The following is a 23,371-nucleotide window of genomic DNA, read 5'->3' on the forward strand; positions in this document are numbered from 1 at the left end:
TGTGTGTGTGTGTGTGTGTGTGTGTGTGAATGAAGCAGCCTCAGAGATATCAGATTGCATTTTTGGCTAAAGTGGACACATTTGCAGCAGTGTGGAGTATGTTTAGCACTGGATGTATGGTATATTTTTCTCATCCAGATGAGTGGCTTTTCCATGAAAAGACATGATATCAGCAATTAAAGTAGCTGTTTCAACTTGACCAGCAAAGTATCTGATGTCACATTCTGCATGTCATAGTGAGGCGTGAGCTCCCATTTGAGGTGTAGATCAATCAACATTACAGACATCATCTGCTATGCTCCCTTGCACTTTGTGTATATGCATGCACACACACGTCTATATATGTGCATGCTTTTTTTAGGTTTTGATGATGCGTATGTGTGTGACGTCTCCTCTCTTGGGAGATGTGCACTGTGTGTGTGTGTGTGGGGGGGTGTGTCCATTTGTTTTTAGGTGATAGGAGGGTTAGGGAAGGATGAGAGCTTGTTAAGAAGAGTGTGATGTTGCTGACAGACGAGAGCAATTACATCTATGACATTAGCTTTGCAGACTTGTCCCCCGCTCACCCTGTGCAGCCTCTCTGCCTCAGCTTCTTGGCTCATTCTGCACAATTCACAGCCACCCTAATGTCCTAGCACTACTCCAGCAACCAAATTCCATTGGTCTCATTCTCTAACAGCCTGTTAGTTGGTGTTTACTCATCCAGGTCCAGCTTCAAGGCTCTGTCCCTGTCCCCTAGCTGCCACCTCATACCTACTGCCAGTCCCAAGCCTCCCAGTTATTTTCATAACCTCTTCACCAGGACACCAGATCACTGTCCAATTACCAGTTTCATTTTAACCATCTTATGGAAATGGACACCACAGGCGCAGTCCTGTATAACACCAACGGACATTTCAGACATAGTGTGCAGCCGCTTTGTGTGTGTGTGTGTGTGTGTGTGTGTGTTTGTGTGAATAGGACAGCGAGCGCTCCGTTGGATTACTTGTTGTGCAGTGTATGGAGGTATCTTTGGGCTTTGCGGATGGCTGAGGCTAAGCAATCTGCAAATGAATCACATTGACAGATATTGTTTTAACTCTCGTATGTCTCATAAGGCATCACAAGTATCAGTGACATAAAGCACTAAATTTGTTTTCCTCAGCTACAGCGGAGCTGCAGAGAACAGGTGTAACATGCTCTCTAATATGAAACCCTTGTGATCCCTGAAGGATGATTCATGGTTACATAACCACCATTTCAATGTAGCCAACGGCACTGTACTATATGTGTTGTGTTGTTTTGTTTTGTTAGATCAGTATGGTTGGCAAATGGCACACAAACTGTGTTCTGTTTAGGAGGCAAATTAACTCACAAAGCAGACTTGTTTCAAGGCTCTTCCCTGTTAATGAGAAGACAACGTGCATGCTCTGAGCTCAAGAGCTCTGAGCTCAAGAGATCTAAGCTCAAGAGCTCTGAGCTCAAGCATATCTGGGCCAGTATTCCCATCTATATTTTCCTTTATTTATGTATATTCCTTTATTGCATGTTAGGAGTTTTGCTGTGGTGGCTGTTACTTGGGGAGGGAACCTGACAAAATGATTGTCTCTTGGAATGTAACTGCTCTTATATTGTATTGGAAGTTAGTGGGACCCTCAAACCTTGCAGAACAGTTAACATTTCTAAAGATGCATTCGCTGCTGTTTTGGAAATATAACACGAGTATCAGGTTTTCAACAAAAAATGTTGCAAATAAGAATTAACACTATTGGTATCACAGTTTGTCTTGTAGTAGTAGTCGAGGTAACACTTTCTATGAAGCTTACATCTATAACGCCCTATAAGCATCTATAACACCCTATAAGCATCTTTAACGCCCTATAAGCATCTATTGTATCTATAACGCCCATACTTTCCTATAATGTGTATTACAATGACTAACGGCTATGGCTGAAGACTGTGAATTAGCGCTGAAGTCTCATTTTGCATCTCTACAAAACTTCAGCAAAACAAGTTGGTTATGATGCATTATGACATTTGACAGATAAACAGGCTAATGATGACATATTTATAATGCATAAATCCGTTTTAATTTGACATTATGTATCATAAAGGTGGTTATGAGGGGTTGTGAGGGCATATACATGGTTATAATGAATCTTGCAATGACTTATAGCTACACTTATAGGGCGTTATAGATGCCTATAGGGCGTTATAGATGCAAGCTTCATAGAAAGTGTTACTGTAGTCAATTCATCTATAAGCAGAATCAACTTGGCAAGGTACTCTGCAAAGGCAGGTGTATCTGCATAAGAATAGCGGTAGCTGTTGACAAATGGCGCTATGCTTGGTGGATTTTCACCAGCACATATTCACAGCTGACACTAGCAAAGGTTTATGATACAGCGCTCAGGAATGTACCATTCATGGATAGGGATCTAGGCCGTTGAACACCCCCGCCCCCATCCTAGAAATCAACTTTCCTGCTTTTTGATATTTTGTTTTATGGGTAGAATATGTGGTCATAACCTTTTATGTTTACTGTCAAACATTGTATGTTGGGCGATATGAAAAGAATTATTAAGAAAATAACCATACGGAATTTTACACGGTATCACTACAGATCATGATATCTGCTTACGTGTCTGTGAATGTTCTCATTCATCCAGGTCATGGTTATCCAAAGGAGTTGAATCAAGTGCAACTGGACTTGGTATATATCCGTGAAGACGTTTCGCCTCTCATCCAAGAGGCTTCTGAAGTCTTTTGAAGCCTCTTGGATGAGAGGCGAAACGTCTTCACGGATATATACCAAGTCCAGTCGCACTTGATTCAACTCCTTTGGATATCTGCTTACATACAAAGATACCATGTTTAAGAATCCAATTGAGGTTTATCACATGATATCAAACCAAATCCAGTTTTAATACTCAGATATTTCAGACTTCGTCTTGAGAGAAATTTTCAGTATTAGATTCTCGTAACCATTAATTTGGACAGCAAAATAACGTGTCCCAATATTGCAATATCCAGGTTTTTATCCCGACACAGTACCCATTGCAAGACGATGAAAGACGATATTGAATTATTGCCCAGCCCTAATCGTATATAATCTACTTGCGATGAAACGAGTTGATTTCATAAGGATACAGAGGGCACCTCCAGTGCCTGGCTCTCCTCTCCCACTCCTCCTCTCCTCTCCTCTCCTCCCCTGTCAAACTCTGTTGTTCCCCTAGCAGCTGTGACCTTTTATAGTGGGGTAAAGGCAGTGCATGTGAGTGTGCAGGACTTTGGAGGAGGGCAGGCACAGGGTGTTTAGATAGCAGGAGGAATTATCACCTCAGCCCTAGTGAAATAGTTTGCCACTTGTCTGACTCCAGGTTCGACGCAGACAGAGACTGTCAGTGTCACTGTCAGCACCTCATTGAACTGAATCAAGTCTCTGTGTATTTCCAACAGAGTCTGGTTTAATCCTTCCATCGCTCCCCGCTAGGATAAAGATAAGAAGTGGGGAAAAAAAGAAACGGTGTTTTTTTTTCTTTTTTCTTTTGCAACCCAAGTTAGATCTGTGTATCGACTATGACCGGGAGCCTTACGTCTTTTTTGATTTTTCCTCACGTTTTGGTCAGTGTTAGGGTGTCTGCTTGGTTTGGAGTAGTGGATGAAATTGGGAGAGATTGCGGAAAGCTGCACAGGGTGCTGTTTTACATACGGAGTTAGATAGTCGCTCTCAGGAACTGTGTGTACTGAATTCACATGGATTCTTGGAATACCGTTTCGGAAGACTGTGATTGGGACAGCTCCTCCGAAGAGTCATCATCATCAGAGGAAGATGAACTTGATGCCATTAATGACAAAGAGTAATATTGATACTGCCATTCTGTGTGGTGCCTGACATTTTCCCTTTATGCCAGTGCTATTGATTAAATTGAGTCGGATTAGTTATTAATGAGCTTTGTGTGTTTCCATGTGAATAATTTTTTCCGGAAACGCTCTGATGACACACGGTCAGATGTTGGCTGATATGTTTGACTAATGCTTACATGATGCTTGAATAGTGAATCATATTCCACATACTCCCCTTTCTGTGATTTCCTTACCTGGATCATTGAGCATGCATACAAAAAAAAGAGAAAGAATCATATTCCAGTTTTTTTTTTTTCTGTTTTTCCCTGATGTATTTGCTAATGCTGTGTGTTTGTCTGCCTCTCTAGGGAGGACATCAGGACAGCTAACGTCATTGCAGCAGAGACTGTCACCTGTCTGGTCATAGACAGAGAGTGAGTATCAACACAGACAATGGCCGAGAATGTGTGAATGATGATGTGTGAATAATAGGATTGTCATGAACTGACAATCCTATTATTCACACATCATCAAAAAAGTTTAAATTTTCATTTAGACACTGCTAAAACACCATGACCTTTGAATAAGTTTGAAAGCACTGATATGCTATGGTAAATACCAGCCATACCATCCAGCTTCATTTGTTTCTTAGACTACCTTAAGGGTAAAGAACCAATGAACATGGCATGAACATTTGCAACATTATTTTAATTGGATTAATGTAGTTTCTCGTTGTTTTCTTCACGTGTGATGTGATTTTGTCACATCTATACCATTTGAAAATACTCACAAAGAGCAATGCAGGAAACCAGAGGATTCAAATGAGATATAAACCATCATCAGTAAACTCCACTGCTCATATGTAACGTCACATGTAATGTCACCCCGAGGAAGGTCCAATTTGACAATCTCGGGTGTCTCTTTATCGGTTGTCTTTTGGGAGGGGAGACAGAAGGGATGGGGGTAGTAGGGTTGGGGGAGGAGGTGGTGTCAAGTTAGCCAAGGCCCCCCTCGCCTCAGGGAGCATGAGGTGCACAAATGGGTCGTCCCAAGAGATGAGTGATGGGGCTCATGAGTGAGTCATCTGACAAAGAGAGGTGATTAACATTGCCTGTCGCCCTCTCTGTCATACACACTGCTAATGGTGCCACAACCGACATAGCCAGCACACCTTATGTGTCACCCTGCAAGGACGATTCGGGAACAGACTCCTTTGTGTGTGTGTGCGTGAGTGGGAAGTGATATTAAGGTGTGTATGTGTTGTGTGTGAGTGGGTTCATGTGTGGTTGGGTATCAGACGACAGAGCAACAGGACAAGAAAGGCTAATTAGAGGAGATTTATTGGTGAGAGCAGGAGAGTGAGAGACAAACCAGTCAACAGACACAGAAAAGAAAACGAGAGGCACAGGGCTCAACGGACAGTATAATAGACTCTGCAATACCTCAAGCAGATAAAGAGAGGATTAGCCTTGAGAGAGAGTCCCAACTCCCAGATTTTCAGGTCCCAATAGTAGCGAAGCACCAGCTGTATCTCTACAGCTCTCTGACAGCCTGATGAGCCTTGCACGAGCCCTGCCTCAGCTCGTGTTCCCCTGTACACAGACGCTTCCTGGGAAATATGAATTGTATTTGGGTCCTTTTTCCAGAACACCAGTCCCTCCTGCCCAGCTTGTTATCTGGCGCTTTTGAGTTTATACTTCAAATAAACATCATTCTTCATCGCCGGTATCCTCCAAAGACATACCTGCAAGCAATAACCAAACCATGTGTCGGAGATGTGGTCCAGGCGTGTGCAGCAAGCTATGGACTTTATTGTATTACTAATTATAAAAGGTGCGAGAAACACGTTTGCCACACTTATTTCAGTTTAGTAACTTTCAAGTGTCAAAAACTTCTCATCATTAATGGATTGTAAAAGAAATTATTGAAGAGCCTAAGTCTTTACAACATTTGCACATCTTTTTCTCTGAATATATTTAACAGTAATTTATGCAGACATTTTCCTTTTGATTTCAGTATTTCCCCTGACCCCTACATTTGCTATGTCATGGTATTTCACATCTCTTTGGTGAAGCTGTCTCTTCTTTTTTTAACCTTTTCAAAGGGGATTTTAGAGGTTTGTCTCTTAAAACACAATGACTAATGTTTGATAGCCACTGGCAACGGTTCTTAATGCCAAACTATTCTCACCTCTACTACAGTTCAAATGTGTATAATTTGATCCTGAATTGGAAGACTCACCCATAAAATTAGCCAATAAATTCCACTCTGTTTTAACTTCCTGTGTCACAGTTCGTTTAAGCACCTGATTGGAGGCTTGGAGGACGTCTCCAGTAAGGGCCACGAGGATGCTGAGGCAAAAGCCAAGTAAGTAAGCCTTTTAGGATTTCTGTACATCTGGTTCTACTGTTATTTGTCACCACATCCTCTATGGACATAACGTTCATAACCTTCTCCTGTACGGCTTCTTGCAACATGCGCTTGTTTTGGGGGTAATTACGATGAATTATTCAAAAGTCCAACCATGCAGTTAATGTTCACAAGCTACACTTTTAAAAGAACACCTGGGTGTTATATCAGACACTGTTTGTTGGATTGCAATGTCGAGTCTGTCCAAGGGGGGATTTTCTGAGGGTGCAGCTGGTGCTTGTGCACCCGGGCCGGTAGATTGTAGGGGGCCGGGGAAAGCTGCGAGCATGGGCCCCGTGCACTTACTTTACAAGGAACAATAACAAGCAGTACAAGTCATTACCTAATGCGGAAGTGGTCTGGGACCTATCTGTATATATTGTGGACAGCACTTATTATATGTCATGGTTTCTCCAGTGATTTCTTCTCACCAACGGTCACCACGTAGCCTACGCCATCATAAAAGACCCATTGACTGAGAATAAAATAAAGTTATTATTACGTTTTTTGCCTCTTTTTTTTGTGGACCCCCCCCCCCCCAGTTTCCCCCAAAATGCACTTGGCCAATCACCCCACTCTTCCAAGCCATCCCGGTCGCTGCTCCACCCCCTCTGCCTATCCGGGGAGGGCTGCAGACTACCACATGCCTCCTCCGATACATGTGGCGTTGCCAGCCACTTCTTTTCACCTGACTGAGGAGTTTCACCAAGGGGACATAGCGTGTGGGAGGATCACGCTATTCCCCCCAGTTCCCCCTCCCCACTGAACAGGCGCCCCCGACCGACCAGAGGAGGCACTAATGCAGCAACCAGGACACATACCCACATCCGGCTTCCCACCCGCAGACATGACCAATTGTGTCTGTAGGGACACCCGACCAAGCCAGAGGTAACATGGGGATTCGAACTGGCGATCCCATGTTGGTAGGCAATGGAATAGACCGCTACACTATCTGGATGCCTCAATTTATTATCATGTTTAAATTTCGGTGGAGATTTTTATTTCTTTACATTATGAAGCCAACGCTGGGAAAGTGGCATAACCAGATAACATTATTTAACTGCTAACTAAACGTCAAGTGATTCTTCCATCCATGAGTGTTTATTCTGCCCAACTGCAAAAGTGAGCTAGCAAGTGAAAAAATACTGTAGTATTGGTAAGTGAGGAGGAGGATGTCTTTGAATATAAGCACGAAAGTGGTGCATAGAAAAGAAAACAATAGCGTGGGGATGAGAGAGCGTGAGAAAGAGATAAGCGTCCAAAATTTGATTTGTTTTTTAGTCGACAGAAGGAGAAGGAGAAGCTGCTGCAAGCTCAGCTGCTTACACTCCTGCTAGTCCTTGGATCAGGTCAAACTTTTCAGCCAGTTAGTCACATAAGTGAGTAATTTAATTTGCATAAATATTTGATCAATTTGATGTTGATCAAAGTCTTGTACCCGGCCCCGTCACCCCCCACTTCCACCGGTAAGTTTGTCACTGGCAAGCAGGAAGCAAAGGTCATGACCTCCGCCTCTTAATTCTGAAGGAACAAATAAACTGTTTTATTGTTGCCATGGAAATAGGAGAAAAGTGAAAAGCACCGCAGGGGGCACCTTGACATAAAAATTGGTGCCTTGGGGCCCAGGCAACAGCAACAACAATTTGTGTAAAACTGCCAGTAAAGCGCGGTGCTCTATTGTAAGGCGAGGAGCAATCAGGAACCAGGAATGGCAGATTGCCGAGAGTGGAAAGGTGGAATCAGCTTATCACTTACAATGATGGAGGGAGGGATAAACATATGGAAGTTTGGCGAGCAGAAAAGGAAAGAGGGAAAGATGGGGGGGGGGGACAATACAGACTAGACCGCGTCATGTGATTTTGACTTCTCACTGTCTGCTGAGAGTGTCACTCATGTTTTCTGAGCCACTGGCATTTGGTCTGCAAGCACAGAACATGGCAGCGGTCACCGAGTTGGAGAGAGATATGAGAGAAAAGGAGAAAGTGTGTGTCGCACGGGTAGAGCAGCCTGCCTCTGGCACTCAGCCCCAGGCGGGATGCCCCTCATGCCTCACTACCACTGATGATTACCCTGCCAACAATGTAACAGATGTGTGAGAGAGAGAGAGAGAGAAGGAGGGTGATTTATGTTTTGCTTTCTTTTATTTGTCATAGCCATTGCATTTCTATTACACCGACTATGTAAACAAGCAGTCAGAGAAGAACTCTTTTCAAGGTTACTATGACGATTGCTTCTTAATTTTCTCTCAGATCTGCTCTCTGTAAATCCTTCCCATGAAATCGAGTCCCTCTCCCCCTCTGGTCCCTTGGTGAAACACATCAAAGCCATTTTTACCCCTGATCAAGGTGGCTTTCCTGTCCTCACACTGAGGGTGCGGTTTCTGGCTGACACTTCCTACCCAGTAAAGCGCATTTGTTTCTGGGGGAGGAAAGCCTGAGTCGGGCTCCCACCGTGATGGAAACCGTCTTTTAATTGGTCACAGCGGATGAGTGCCAGGCACTGGCGTTTTGAATGAATCAAAATATAGCTCCTCTTGGCGAGGTGCATGGGTTTCTTTTTCAGAGACCTTCAGAGTGTTATGTGCTGTATGTGCACATTATTTTTGATCAGTTTGATCTGTGCCTCTCCCCTCAGGGAAGGATTTGCACCGTACAAGGGAAGATGAAAACGGTCCTCTTTACTGCTGTGACGGCGGACCAAGAACTCAGCATATCGCATAAAGCGTTATTTGTCCTCTTTGTTTGGATTTGCAGGTTCAACTTTTCCCATGCCTAATATGAAGCATGTGGCCCAACTGCAATCAGAGGATGTTGACTACAGTTTAGTGTGCCAATGGAAAATAACCTTTTTGAGTACAGTTATATACATAGATGCTGCCAAACAGAAAGGGAACTCAGTATCAAAGTTGAACTACTCTCTCTCTCTCTCTCTCTCTCTCTCTCTCTCTCTCTCTCTCTCTCTCTCTCTCTCTCACACTCACACACAAGCACACTAGTTTTCGTACAATCATAATGACTCTAGACAGGGCTTAATAATAGCTAGTTTTTTGGTAAATGGGGAATGGCTTCATACATTTTCATCCAGATTACCTCTCCGTCCTTCATAAGACGAAGAGAGAGCCACACAAAATACGAGCATTTGTCAAGAAATACAGTATCCATTCCACTGCACATCATTATCTGATGGACTTAACAGGTTTATTGCATCCACTCACAAAAAAACCCTCCTCTCCAATCAGTATCATAACCTGCCAGTAGTTAGAAACGGTGGTTCCTATTTTGTATGGTTTAAACTTTGTGTTGCGGTCCTTTGTTTTTTTTTACCTTGTGATTCTTACCTTGATGATTCTAGTTGAGCAAGCACGCCATCTACTGGCCAATGTCACAACTTTTCTCTCTTATTTTTCCTTTCAAAAACTAATATTGTTTAAGTGTGGATTGTCTGTCGTGTTGAAAATCCTTCCTTTAAACCTGGAAGTCCGAAATGTTGAGAGAACAACGTTTGCTAACTCAGTTTAATAGCAGACATGTGATACTGACTGCAGAAATAGCACCATGTCATCCAAACCCCACAAGCTGGCTTTGAGCATGTGCCCCACTTGTGGGGGAGTACAAGACTCCCACATAAAGACTGCCCCTTTATCCCCATGCCATTGCCCCCTAAAAGGGTGCCATGCTCACGCATCATAATGGACAGCTAAGAGAGGGTGCACGTGTGCCTATGTGAATGACTGTATATGTGTTCACCGTGTGAGCGTATATCTGATATGAGTGGAGCTTACTGTTGATCTAGTTGTCCTTACCCACGTGGTAAACCATATATTAACTATACATCACTTACAATTGCCCCAGCTTCAGGGCAGGCCATTTAATAATAATGATAATTATGTATCTATCACCTTATTGTCAGATAAGTATTGTTATGTAGCTGATTATTGCAAGGTTATTATTGGAAGGTACCATGTACCGTCCAATGCAATGAAATACATATACCCTGGCTCTTTCAAGCCCTTAAAACTATATATGAGTAAATAATAAATAACAAAAACGAGAAATCAGAAATCCCACGAAATAATAAATCAATGAATGTTATGTAAGGCATCTATTGTTAATTATTCTGACAGCCTGGGGATTAAAGCTGTTTTTGAGGCGGCGGCTCTGATGATCTGTAAGCTTTGTCCTAAGAGAAGGAGTGGGAACAGACCATGTGCTGGGTGGCTGGTGTCCTTCATGATACTTAGGGCCTTCCTTCTGAAACAGGTGGTGTAAATGTCCTGAAGCTGTGGCAGTGCTGTTCATATATATGATCATCCTGTTGGAGCCTTTCTATCTCAAGTTGTGACAGTAGCTTCCTTCTATTGATGTTTGAGCATTGAGCCACCAGCTGCGGTCAGTGTAGAAGTAGACCTCCTACCGGTCAATTCAGTTTTATTTGTATCGAACAATTTCACAAATTACAAATTTGCCTCAGGGGGCTTTACAGCAACACAACATCCTGTCCTTAAACCCTCATATCGGATAAGGAACAACTCCCTAAAAAAACCCTTTAACAGGGTCCACAGTTTCCACATATGCTTCATATAGCCCCTCTCCTGGGTTCTGCTGTTATAGTAGCATTCTATCTGTTCCAGGTTCTCGGCCGTTGTCCATGAATGTCTTATTCCAGTAGCCTATTTCTCATCAGATTGTCCCAGTTCCTCGACACTTGACGCGGACCTTGTTAACCTCGGCTGTTGCCTGGGTTAACAAGGTCCGTTTATTCGTGTTACCCTCACTCATGTCTGAGGTAGTTGTCTTGTATAGCATTAGGTGTCTGTAAGTCTGTAAGCCATGGACTCTTACTGGAGACTCATCTGGCAGGAAAACCGGCATTCTTACCTACTGAGCTATCCAGCTGGGACTGAGTTTATACACTGTGGTGGTTGACAAGGATCAGATGACGGCAGTAGTGATCGATGTACCAATCCCGAGAGATGGCAATATCAGGAAGAAAGCATGAGAAGCTAGAGAAATACCAAGGGCTGGGGGAAGAACTAGATCAGATGTGGAAGGTGAGGCATCTGGGTAGCGTAGCAGTCTGTTCTGTTGCCTACCAGCACGGGGATCGCCGGTTTGAATCCCGTGTTACCTCTGGCTTGGTCAGGCGTCCCTACAGACACAATTGGCCGTGTATGCGGGTGGGAAGCCGGATGTGGGTATGTGTCCTGGTGGCTGCACTAGCGCCTCCTGTGGTAGGTCGGGGTACCTGTTCAGGGGGGCGGGGGAACTGGGGGGAATAGCATGATCCTCCCACGCGCTACGTCCCCCTGGCGAACCGCCTCACTGCCAGGTGAAAAGAAGTGGCTAGAGACTCCACGTGTATTGGAGGAGGCATGTGGTAGTCTGCAGCCCTCCCCGGATCAGCAGAGGGGGTGGAGCAGTGACCAGGATGACTTGGAAGAGTGGGGTAACTGGCCAAGTACAGTTGAGGAGGAAAAAAAAAAGGGGGGGGGTCCAAAAAAAAAAGATGTGGAAGGTGAATTCCATAGTAGCCCCAGTGGTAATAGGAGCACTTGGGGCTTTGACCCCCGAAACTGGGAGAGTGGCTCTAGGAACAACATCTGAGGTCTCTGTGCAGAACCCTCAAACTCCCTGGCCTCTGGTAGAGGACCCGAGCTTGAGGAAGAGACACACCACCTGAAAAAGGGTGAGAGGGAGATTTTTACACACACACACACACACACACACACACACACACACACACACACACACACATATGTATATGTATATATACATACATATACACACACACACACACACCAGCTTTCATTCATGAATTGCAGCTCAAAGTGCTTTACACTAGAAAGAAGGGAATTATAACCATCACAAGCAGAAAAACTGCAATAAAAAGTCTGTTTTGCAATCAACAATATAGAATGAAAATTAAAAGCAATTCAAGAGCATTTAGCTTCAGGAAGTTATTACTCATCCACTTAGTATTAGTTATAGATAGATGGGAGATCAGGGAACTTAAAGCATTGGCATCATTTATTTAACGGAAAAATATAATTGTGTATCATCGACTTAGCTATGAAAACTTTATATATATATATATATATATATATATATATATACACTACCGTTCAAAAGTTTGGGATCACCCAAACAATTTCGTGTTTTCCATTAAAAGTCACACTTATTCACCACCATATGTTGTGAAATGAATAGAAAATAGAGTCAAGACATTGACAAGGTTAGAAATAATGATTTGTATTTGAAATAAGATTTTTTTTACATCAAACTTTGCTTTCGTCAAAGAATCCTCCATTTGCAGCAATTACAGCATTGCAGACCTTTGGCATTCTAGCTGTTAATTTGTTGAGGTAATCTGGAGAAATTGCACCCCACGCTTCCAGAAGCAGCTCCCACAAGTTGGATTGGTTGGATGGGCACTTCTTTGAGCAGATTGAGTTTCTGGAGCATCACATTTGTGGGGTCAATTAAACGCTCAAAATGGCCAGAAAAAGAGAACTTTCATCTGAAACTCGACAGTCTATTCTTGTTCTTAGAAATGAAGGCTATTCCATGCGAGAAATTGCTAAGAAATTGAAGATTTCCTACACCGGTGTGTACTACTCCCTTCAGAGGACAGCACAAACAGGCTCTAACAGGTACTATTTAATGAAGATGCCAGTTGGGGACCTGTGAGGCGTCTGTTTCTCAAACTAGAGACTCTAATGTACTTATCTTCTTGCTCAGTTGTGCAACGCGGCCTCCCACTTCTTTTTCTACTCTGGTTAGAGCCTGTTTGTAGTGTATATATATATATATATATATATATATATATATATATATACACTCTATTGCTCCCCATAGGGAAATTATGCTCTGCATTTAACCCATCCTAGCTGTGTAGCTAGGAGCAGTGGGGTGCTCCGGTGTAGTACCCAGGGACCAACTCCAGTTTGTCTTGCCATGCCTCGGTCAGGGGCACAGACAGGAGTATTAACCCTAACATGCATGTCTTTTTTGATGGTGGGGGAAACCGGAGTACCCAGAGAAAACCCACTGGGGAGAAAATGCACACTCCACACACAGGACGACCTGGAATGACCCCCAAGGTTGGATAACCCTGGGGTTCGAACCCAGGACCTTCTTGCTATGAGGTGACAGTGCTAACCACTGTGCCACCATGCCGCTCAAAGCTATTATGTTCTCTGATGACGTCGACTGAGCAAATAATTTATAATGAGAAAAGCAGAGGACCAAAACAGCTTCTTTGTGCAACACCAAAAGATATGCTATATTTTTCTGACACATGATACCAAAGATTCGCAAAAAACTTCCTCCCTGTAATGCATGTGCAGAACCAGTCAAGCATGCATCCTGAGAGGCTAACTCAGTTCTCAAGACAATTAAAGAAAACATTTATCAATTGCATCAAATGATGCACTTAAATCTAAAAGATGCAGGACTGACTTTATTTGTATCAGTGCCAAGTCTCAGATCACTAACAGTTTTGATAAGAGCGGCTTCTGTGCTTTTGTAGCAGCAGTGTACTCTTTCTCTTGAATTGTGTAATGAATCATCCATCTCACGTCAGGCTGCAGCAACGCCAAGAAAAAGAAAGGCTCATGGCACCTTTGTAGCAGCAGTGTACTCTCTTGTGTTGTGATGAATGAGGCGCACACCATCACATTCACCTCCAGTCTGCCATTTACTCTGATAAAACAGAAGGATCTCCATCAACCATTTTCACGTTAACAAATCCAAGAGATACTGAAACAGAATCGAGTGAATTCGTGGTTGGTTAGCGAGATACATCCCGAGGGCTACCTATGAAGCTAAAACTGGGTTAGCAAGGTCACGGATAATGTGGCGTGCTTGACAAATTACCACGCAATTTACAACCAATATCAGAATGAAGCATTTGCTGTGGTACGTGGGAGCTTATATCAACATACAAAATACATACAATACACTTTAACCTTTTATAACTTTAAAAATAAAGTAATAAAAGGTATTAACGTTGCTGATTAAATATGGAGACAGGATATGAACGCAGTTTGGGGCACACAAGGAAAGTCTACAGGGGCCCACCAGAGGGCGCTCATGTTACACAAAACACACAAGTCTCAGTGGTAATTTATTCGTACATTATAATCAGACTAGCAAAATAAAAAAGTGAATAACGTCATATTAAAAAAAGACAGGTGACTGGTAATGAATTAAATTCAGTGCACACAGCTAGTAATGGCAAGTGGATTATTAACTGTTACATTATGATTTGCTCTAAAACCTGACTGAGAAACCGCTCTAGTATATTTTTGTTTGGAAAGTTAATTTTATTTAAAAACACTTTTCAAGTAGCTTATTTATAAAAGGAACGTTGGATGTGGGCCTGTAGTTACTCAAGACCCCATTGTCTAGATCCTTTTTTTTTTCTCCAGAGGCTTCGTGACAGCAGTTTTAAAGGCAGTGGGGAAAATTCCAGTCTCAAGGAAAATAATAATACTTTTCATGGCAGAAAAGGAGACACTACTAAAACCTTCTTAGAAATTGCAGTAGGCACAGGATCAAGAAGGCAGGTGGAAGATTTACTCTAAGATGCAATCTTACAAACTACTAGAGAAGCGAAACACTTGAGTATTTTCTCAAGGTCAGCTGTCTTTTGCAGGTTTGAAAGTAGAGGTCACTAGGGTCGGAAAGAATGCCAGCTCTGATGGTTGAAATTATATTGTTAAAAGTTTTTGCAAATTCCTCACATTTTACAGTCAGTTCTATTTACTGTAAGAAGGACTGTGCTCTGTGTTATTGATAGTTATAGTTTTATTGATAGTTATAGTTTAGTTGCACTCAAGTTGCAGTGTGTATCCACTCATTGAAAAAGCTTTGCCAAGTCATATTGCCATTTCAATACAACAACATGTATACTTAATATTTGTGAGTTGTCCTGATTGAGTTATTATTAAGGTCAGTCTCCGTGAGCATTTCACATGGGGATTTCTGCACCGTCAGTCGCCCAGTAAATGAAATTGCATCCTCTTTCTAAGCAGAGAGCACACTGGGATTTGGAGTGCTGTCTTGGCTGTCTTCCAGCTGATGGGTGAAAAGAGAGAGAGATGAAAGGAGCAGCTGTGAAACTCACAGGATAACAGTATTGCTTACAGATAGACAGATGAACAGTGATTGCCCTGGTAAACATGATGTCTCTCTGGGAAACACAGCAGTCAGTAAACTGCCAACACGTGCCACCATGTTGTCTTCTGTACTGGGACACTGGGCTCACTCTTTCTCCAAGTGATATGATCAGCTAATGCTTAAACTTCGTATTTAATACATTCTCAAAATGGCTTCAAAGTTTTACTCAAAGTCTCCACACAATTATCAAAGCTCTCAGCCTGGGAATACTGAACCATCCAAGGGACCCCATTGTATTTTTGTTTTTTGTTTTTTTATAATTACAAAAACAACCTTGATCCCAGTGCTCAAAATTTGAGTACTTTGATAAGTGCCATCCCTAGACACAAGTTCATCTTGCTGCTCCATGCAAAAACAATTGCGACTCATTTAAACAAGTCTTCCTTGTTTAATTATTTTTTGGTTCCATCTGCTATTGACCTAACACTACCCTACCCCATGTGTGGAGGCAAGGTCTCTCAAGTTTGAGAAGATAGGCTGCTTCGAGTGACCCAGAAAGTCTTATCTAGGCTCAGATAATACCCTAAGCCCACTGATCCAGATACTGAGCTGATGATACCCTCACTGGATCAAATATTAACCAGAAAAGTCATGGGGTATCTGGGGATATGGGATGCATGTGCATGGAAACAAACTCACCTGCCAGTGAGCGCGGGCCAGCAGCGACTATGTTTGGGTGTTTGGTGGCATAGCCAAAGTACACCCATACAGCCTTCTGTGTTGTACAGCTCATGTGACCGATCCCTTGTTCTTCCATTCAAAGAATGGGGACAGGCTGGGGACAGCAAGTCTGTTCCCACATGGAGGTCATAGTGGCTCGTCACTGCACTGAACATGTATTCATGGTGTTTCAACATACTCTACATCCTCAATCATGTTCTCTAATGACAGATAAACAACAAGTTAGAGGATTTCAGACAGACATAACAAGCTCAAATATATCTGTAAAAAGCAGGATATTTTTCCCCAAGAATGTTAACTGTGGATTAGCACCTCTTTCATCCAACTCACCTCAAACCTGCTTCCTATTTTGTCCCAAACGCCACAGGTATGAAGCAGAGAATGCCTTTTTCTTCAACCTCAACCTGGCTGACTTCAACATCATCGACACCCTGGGGGTTGGTGGCTTTGGACGTGTTGAGCTAGTAAGGGGGGGGCCTTCATTCACACAACAACATTGGTGACTCCTATCCTTAACAAGCTACTTCACTGCTTCACACAGCTGTGTATTTGAGTTTCCACTTGCCCTTTTTGCATTAGGTTCAGTTGAAGAGTGATGAGAACAAAACCTTCGCAATGAAGATCCTGAAGAAGCGGCACATTGTCGACACCCGCCAACAGGAACACATCCGCTCAGAGAAACTCATCATGCAGGAGGCCCACTCTGACTTCATTGTCAGGTATACTCATTACATAAAGGGTTTCACTCCAAAACACTACATATATACCTTTTGAAGAGATTTATTCATGAAATTCATCTCCACTCAAAACACTCAAAAAGTATTGTCTAAGTAAACTGATTCATGAAATCCAATCTAATTTAGCAACTATCACACCAGCAATTATTTTACAAGAGTATGAATTAGTTTTTTTTTTCTCAAATGGACATTACATTTTACAATGAAACTCTTCCTATATAGTATGCTACCAAAAAAAATTCTTTCTCCCAGAAATGAAGCAAATATTTACGTGTTGAGCACTAGTTTAAAATAATAATCCCTTGGTAAAGTCTCTAGAAACAGAGATAAATAATCTACAAATAATCCCTTGGTAAAGTCATTTCTGTGTTTGTTTTCAGACTCTATAGAACATTTAAGGACAGCAAGTACCTCTACATGTTGATGGAAGCTTGTCTGGGAGGAGAGCTGTGGACCATTCTTCGAGACCGGTAAACTCTTTCAAAGCAGAGAAGATTTCACCCGTGGTTTACAGCTGGGCCGTTTTTTTATTCCCTCATCTGTCGCAACAAAAAAAGTGTTCTCAATTTAGTCAGTGCTGCTGTCTGCAAAGGGCCTATGTGTGTATAAGGGCCTTGTAAATGCAGCATTTGTCACAATATGAAGGCTTTTAAAACCATTGTTTTACAACCCAAAACAGGTGAATTCAATAAAATTTTTATTTAAAAAAATTTGGACACTTCTTAAAGGTGCGTTGGGTTTTGCAAACAAAACCGCAGCTCTCCATGGTGGGGCTACAGTTAATTTTCCTGTTTCAACTTATTGCCCTTTGCACCTTTGTTGAAAATAGCACCAGTAGGGAGACATGGTTGGTGTTAACCTAGGGTAAGAGAAAGCATGTCATGTGGTGGTGCTACAATAGTGATCATATTGGTAGGAAAAACAATGTGCCCAATCCCACTACAGAAGTGTCGCATGTATCTCAAAGTCTGCAATGTTGAAAACACTAATGCACCAAGCTGCTGCCAACAAAATGATCCAACAAATCTGTATTGATTCTTCATTCAGAGCGTTTCTTTTGTGTTTCCAGGGGTTCATTTGAGGACTCGACCACCCGGTTCTACACAGCATGCGTGGTGGAGGCCTTCGCTTATCTGCATTCCAAAGGCATAATCTACAGAGACCTCAAACCGGAGAACCTTATACTGGATCATAGGGGCTATGCCAAGCTGGTAAGAGAGCTAAATGGTAACAACAAACACATCGTCTATGTCAAATCCTCGAGGACTGGATAAATGAACAAAAAGCAAAACTAACCTTAACTTGGCATGGGTGCGTCATTCATTTGTACACTGATTATGGGTATTCTCCTGTTTTTCGTCATTGTTTTTGTCAATGTGAAGTGCTTTGGGTGTCTAGAAAAGTGCTATATAAATGTAATGATTATTGTTGTTATAATCATCAGGGTAATACCTGATGTAACATGATAATAACTGCTGTAAATGATGATGAGGTGGGGTTGCCCAACCTTGGGGGGTCACCCCAGGTCGTCCTCTGTGTGGAGTTTGCATGTTCTCCCCGTGTCTGCGGTGGGTTTTCTCCAGATGCTCCGGTTTCCCCCACCATCAAAAAGACATGCATGTTAGGGTTAAGACTCCTGTCTGTGCCCCTGACCGAGGCATGGCAAGACGAACTGGAGTTGGACCCCGGGTGCTGCATGGTGGCTGCCCACTGCTCCTAGCTACACAGCTAAGATGGGTTAAATGCAGAGAAAGTATTTCCCCACGGGGATTAATATAGTATATCAAAATCAGAACTAAAAAAAAACAACAAAAAAAACCAAAAATGTGCTATTGAAAATAGTGTAGCACAGTCACCATGACCATTGATGAACACAGTTGAACATGCTTTTTCTTATTTGCCCATAGTATCTAATTGCTGAAAAACACAATATTTTGGGCTATACTTTAGGTGGATTTTGGCTTCGCTAAGAAGATTGGGTTTGGAAAGAAAACGTGGACCTTCTGTGGGACTCCAGAGTATGTAGCACCAGAGATCATTCTGAACAAGGGCCATGACATCTCAGCTGACTACTGGTCTCTGGGAATCCTGATGTTTGAACTCTTGACTGGCAGGTAAACACAAGCCAGGGCATGTCCATATAACTTTTTTTCAAACTCTTCAAACTGTTTTCCGTAGTGTGAGATATATGATGTATGTAAATATACAAACCATATTTAAAGAATGTCAAAATTGAGCATCCGGGTAGCGTAGAGGTCTATTCCGTTACCTAACAACATGGGGATTGCCAGTTCAAATCCCCGTGTTACCCCCGACTTGGTCAGGCGTCCCTACAGACACAATTGGCCGTGTCTGTGGGTGGGAAGCCGGATGTGGGTATGTGTCCTGGTGGCTGCACTAGCGCCTCCTCTGGTCAGTTGGGGCGCCTGTTCGGGCGGAAGGGGGTAATAGTGTGATCCTCCAACGCACTACGTTCCCCTGGCGAAACTCCTGTCACGTGAGAAGATGCGGCTGGCGACTCCACATGTATCGGAGGAGGCATGTGGTAGTCTGCAGCCCTCCTAGGACAGCTCAGAAGAGTGGGATAGTTGTCCATGTACGATTGAGGGGAAAAAAGGGGGGGTACCCCCCCCCCAAAAAAATGTCAAAACTAGCCAACCATCTTCTCCACTCTTACACAGCCCCCCTTTCTCTGGCCCCGATCCTATGAAAACCTACAACATCATCCTGAGAGGCATCGACATGATTGAATTTCCAAAGAAGATTACCAAAAATGCTGCCAACTTAATCAAAAAACTATGCAGGTGAGTGGTGGTGCCTTCGGCAACTTCACCATTCCCATTTGTTTAAATAGTGGCACTCTGGAGATTAACACTAATCATATGTCTTTCCACTGTAGGGATAATCCTTCTGAAAGACTGGGAAACTTGAAAAATGGTGTCAAAGACATCCAAAAGCACAAGTAAGCCCATCCACTTGAAATGCCTCTGTAATCCTCACAGTCATCCATTTTCCTCAACAAACGATAGTTCTGTTATTTATGTTAATGACAGAAATGAACGTGATCTGTCATTGCTGTTCTTTTCTTAGATGGTTCGAGGGCTTTAATTGGGAGGGATTAAAGAAAGGGACATTGACAACCCCAATCATACCTAATGTAAGTTCATACTCGTCACTCTTTTTATGTCTTTTATAGTCAAAATGTAGTCAAAATGACAGCAAATTCTGTGTTTGATTGAGTTGTTCTCATGGAATTGGCTCATCTGTATGTCTAACAGGTGACATCAGCAATCGACACAAGCAACTTTGACAGCTTTCCAGAGGACAATGAGGACCCGCCTCCTGATGATAACTCTGGCTGGGACATCGATTTCTAAAAAACGTTGATGCTAGAAACGAATCAAAGAAAAAAACAAAACCTTTCTTTTATTGGCTCGGAGGCCATGTTCAGGACGTAGCTATGTTGTAAAAACTGCTTTAAAAAGGAAGAAAAGGATACAGAACGGAGGATACGGGGACGGACTACAAGCCCTCCGGGTCACCGATATGCCTTCACTACACGTGGCTCTGGAAACAAAGCGTTTATTATGGGGTTGCTGTTGCACTTCCTCAGTGTTGACTTTTACACTCACCTCACGAGGCAAAGGACAAGAAAGTGCAGGGATGCAAACATGTACGCACACACACACACACACACACACAAATACAGAATATAATATGGTGGCAGATAATGGAGCCAGGATTTCCTGTTTTAACAGACAAAGATATTAGTGGATGGGCAAAACCGTGCTTATCCGTTCTAAATATATTGATCTGGGATAACTACTGGCGTTTAAGATGGGGTGGTGCGTGCGTGCAGAAGGGGATGGGAACAAGATTCAAATTTCTTTTGCTAAATTTTGTTGCTCTGCAGTGGTCGGTGGGCGGATGTCCCACCGTGATGCTCTGTTCCTTCGCCAAGGTGTCTCTAGCCGGTCGGCATTTGGCACCCAGCCACTAGCTGCAGTGTCAGACGCTCGACGTGGAGGGAAAGAAGATGTAAAAACACTTTGTTCCGCGAGTCAAAGGTATCAAGTGCTCATGACCAACCTGAATGTCACAGACTTCCTTAGTATATTGCTTTGAGAAATTAATATTGGTGTATGTACTGTATGTTACGTAGTATTTCAGTTTACAGTTTACATTCTGACACGTGCACATACGAGACTTAAAATCAAATGCCCGGTACGCTTCGTCATAGACTTAGACTTCAAAAGCACAAACACCGTTATGTGCGTTCAATTACAAAATAGGACTCAAGTGCCCTACTTAAAAAATGTATTTAAGTCACTCATGAATACACCTAAAACCGCTCAGTATTATTTGCAGAAGGCGATGTGTTATTATGCACTGGAGACCTGAGAGATATCAACAATGCTATAAGTAACTCTGATCTTAGGTAGTAGGAAATAAATCTATTCAGACAGCCTTCATTTACCTTCAGTGCTTTCATGTCTTCCGTCACTGGCCGTAGTGTGCTTTAGATTATACAAATGTATGCTTCTTTACCTATCCATATGTTTTGTTTTCAGATCATTCAAATTTCTCTTCTGAATCAGACGAGCCAGAAAGTCTCGGAGTCACTCCTGTAAAGCTTTTGACACATCTTTGAACATGGTTTCAATGGCTTTGGTGCTGCTTTTGTCAAACTCTGACGAGGAAAGGTCAGCTGATGGCACTGGTTATTGTTACCGTGTAATATAGTTGTACTTGGTTACCTTGTGATCTACTTGATTTCTCTCTTTGGAAGATTGGATAACTGTCAGTTTGTACATTAAGTGAACAATTATCATACTTGACTTTGACACCTCGTTACATCGGGCTAAGTGTGACTTCTTAGTTGTTGTTTTTAAACTGGTCTACTTGTTCTTTTTCTTCAAAGGTACATCCATGATCCATGAATTTGCCCTCCTCCCACTTCCCTCCTTTGCAACATTTGACCATTTCAATAATCTAAAGGCTACCTTGATTTTGGAACATTTCCATCAGTACCATCGTAAAGAAGTTAAAAAGTGATCTCCTGTATGACGAATGAGCGTAGCAGATATATTCTTTGAACATCCACCCCCATGTCCACAAGCGCCATGATCTCTTAAATTGTCACTCAGTCCATCATCTTGCACATCATGTCCAATAACCAATCACCAAAGCATAAAAGTAGAACAATGTAAGTGCCTTAAATCTATGGCATACAAATTTAAGATCACGTCACCTTTTCAATGCTGCATGAACAAATATTCACCTCAGAACTATGTGTCTTCTTATAGATGGCTGCTTCTCATCTTTTGTTATATCCAATAAATACATTAATCACAACGGAGAGAATTTCTAGTCATTGAATGGCTCATGAAGTGTCCATGAAACAAGTATTGTTTTATCTCTATCATACCACCAACAGGAACATTTCACCAAACTGTAAAATAGCATATTACATTAAAAAAAATCTATCATACTTAATACAGCTGCATTGATATGCTGGTTTTTTTTCCTGGATTTTAATGAACAGCTTTTTTTTCCTGGCCTTACACAAAACACCATTAAATGAAACGTCGCAGCTAGTAGTGACCATCCACCCCTTCGTTTATAATTTAATCCAGTAAATGAGAGCAAGAAGGACGTGCAGCTGTAAGTATAGATATTTCACCAATATAGCAACAGTATTCTCATGTATTCCCATTGAATCTCTTAGGAAATTATAGTATTGACCATATTCTATCCTAACCACTAAGAATTTTACTTTAATGTAAAAGACTTTTTTTAATTGAATCATTCACTTAAGAAAGACACGTTAAGTATTTTATCCTAGGAAATCAGAATTATAGTCATTCATTCATTTCTGCATAAGAATGATCATGTTTATAGATTGCGGGAAATTAAAAGACAATATTAGTGCCGGGTATATCTACATAGATCCCACTGCATCAAGGTCAGGACATCACTTTTTTTTCCATATCACTAATTCATTTTATTACTTTGAGTCATATGATGATTTCCCACTGCTGTACCTGATAATTGGCCTTGTGTTTTGGTATGTTTCTGTTGTAAATTATTTTGACGAGTGCCTAGTGTAAAATTTTTAAAACTAGAGTAAAAAACAAAAAACAAAAACCCAATACTTTTGAGTGGTGTTTGTCTCCTAATTATTTAAACAACTCATACATCGTTCGTACGTACAGCTTTGTTCTTACACCCCCATGAAATGTATTTAGCCCTTAATAAGGTCTGACAGTCTGAAAAGCCTGATGGTTATTTGTAACTCCTTCCCCCTAACATCTATTGTCTACTTCTTACAACGAGCAATGACCCAGGCTTGCAAAGACATCAGTGTCAGCCAGTTGGTGTCTAAATTCAGGGGTTGCCCAGGTTCTTCAGTAGCCTCTGAGATAAACTCCGGGGCTAAAAAAAAAAAGTCCCATGGTGTGTGAGAGCACACTTGTACGTAGAACAATTGATGAACGAGGCCCAGTGAGTTTCACGCTGCAGTGAGTTAATTCAACGCTG

General features: G+C 42.2%; 1 protein-coding gene across 6 annotated transcripts in view; it reads left to right on the top strand.

Annotated features, from left to right (window-relative positions):
- The window catches only part of LOC130122649 (cGMP-dependent protein kinase 1), a 137,056-nt gene extending 114,081 nt beyond the window's left edge, over positions 1-22,975 (top strand). For 2 of the 6 annotated variants that reach the window (XM_056291605.1, XM_056291604.1), the window contains exons 8-18: positions 4,194-4,259; positions 6,118-6,192; positions 16,462-16,558; positions 16,674-16,813; positions 17,212-17,301; positions 17,901-18,042; positions 18,782-18,945; positions 19,513-19,635; positions 19,731-19,793; positions 19,922-19,988; positions 20,110-22,975. In XM_056291605.1, coding sequence (XP_056147580.1) covers positions 4,194-4,259; positions 6,118-6,192; positions 16,462-16,558; positions 16,674-16,813; positions 17,212-17,301; positions 17,901-18,042; positions 18,782-18,945; positions 19,513-19,635; positions 19,731-19,793; positions 19,922-19,988; positions 20,110-20,208 — 1,126 coding nt within the window. In that variant the 3' untranslated portion in view covers positions 20,209-22,975. The remainder of the gene's footprint in view (positions 1-4,193; positions 4,260-6,117; positions 6,193-16,461; positions 16,559-16,673; positions 16,814-17,211; positions 17,302-17,900; positions 18,043-18,781; positions 18,946-19,512; positions 19,636-19,730; positions 19,794-19,921; positions 19,989-20,109) is intronic. The other 4 variants (XR_008811254.1, XR_008811252.1, XR_008811253.1 and 1 more) reach the window with 4 other exon arrangements.
- The last annotated feature ends 396 nt before the right edge of the window (positions 22,976-23,371 follow it).

This window comes from Lampris incognitus, chromosome 13 (genome assembly GCF_029633865.1).
Source record: "Lampris incognitus isolate fLamInc1 chromosome 13, fLamInc1.hap2, whole genome shotgun sequence".
In the NCBI taxonomy this organism is placed as follows: Eukaryota; Metazoa; Chordata; class Actinopteri; order Lampriformes; family Lampridae; genus Lampris; species Lampris incognitus.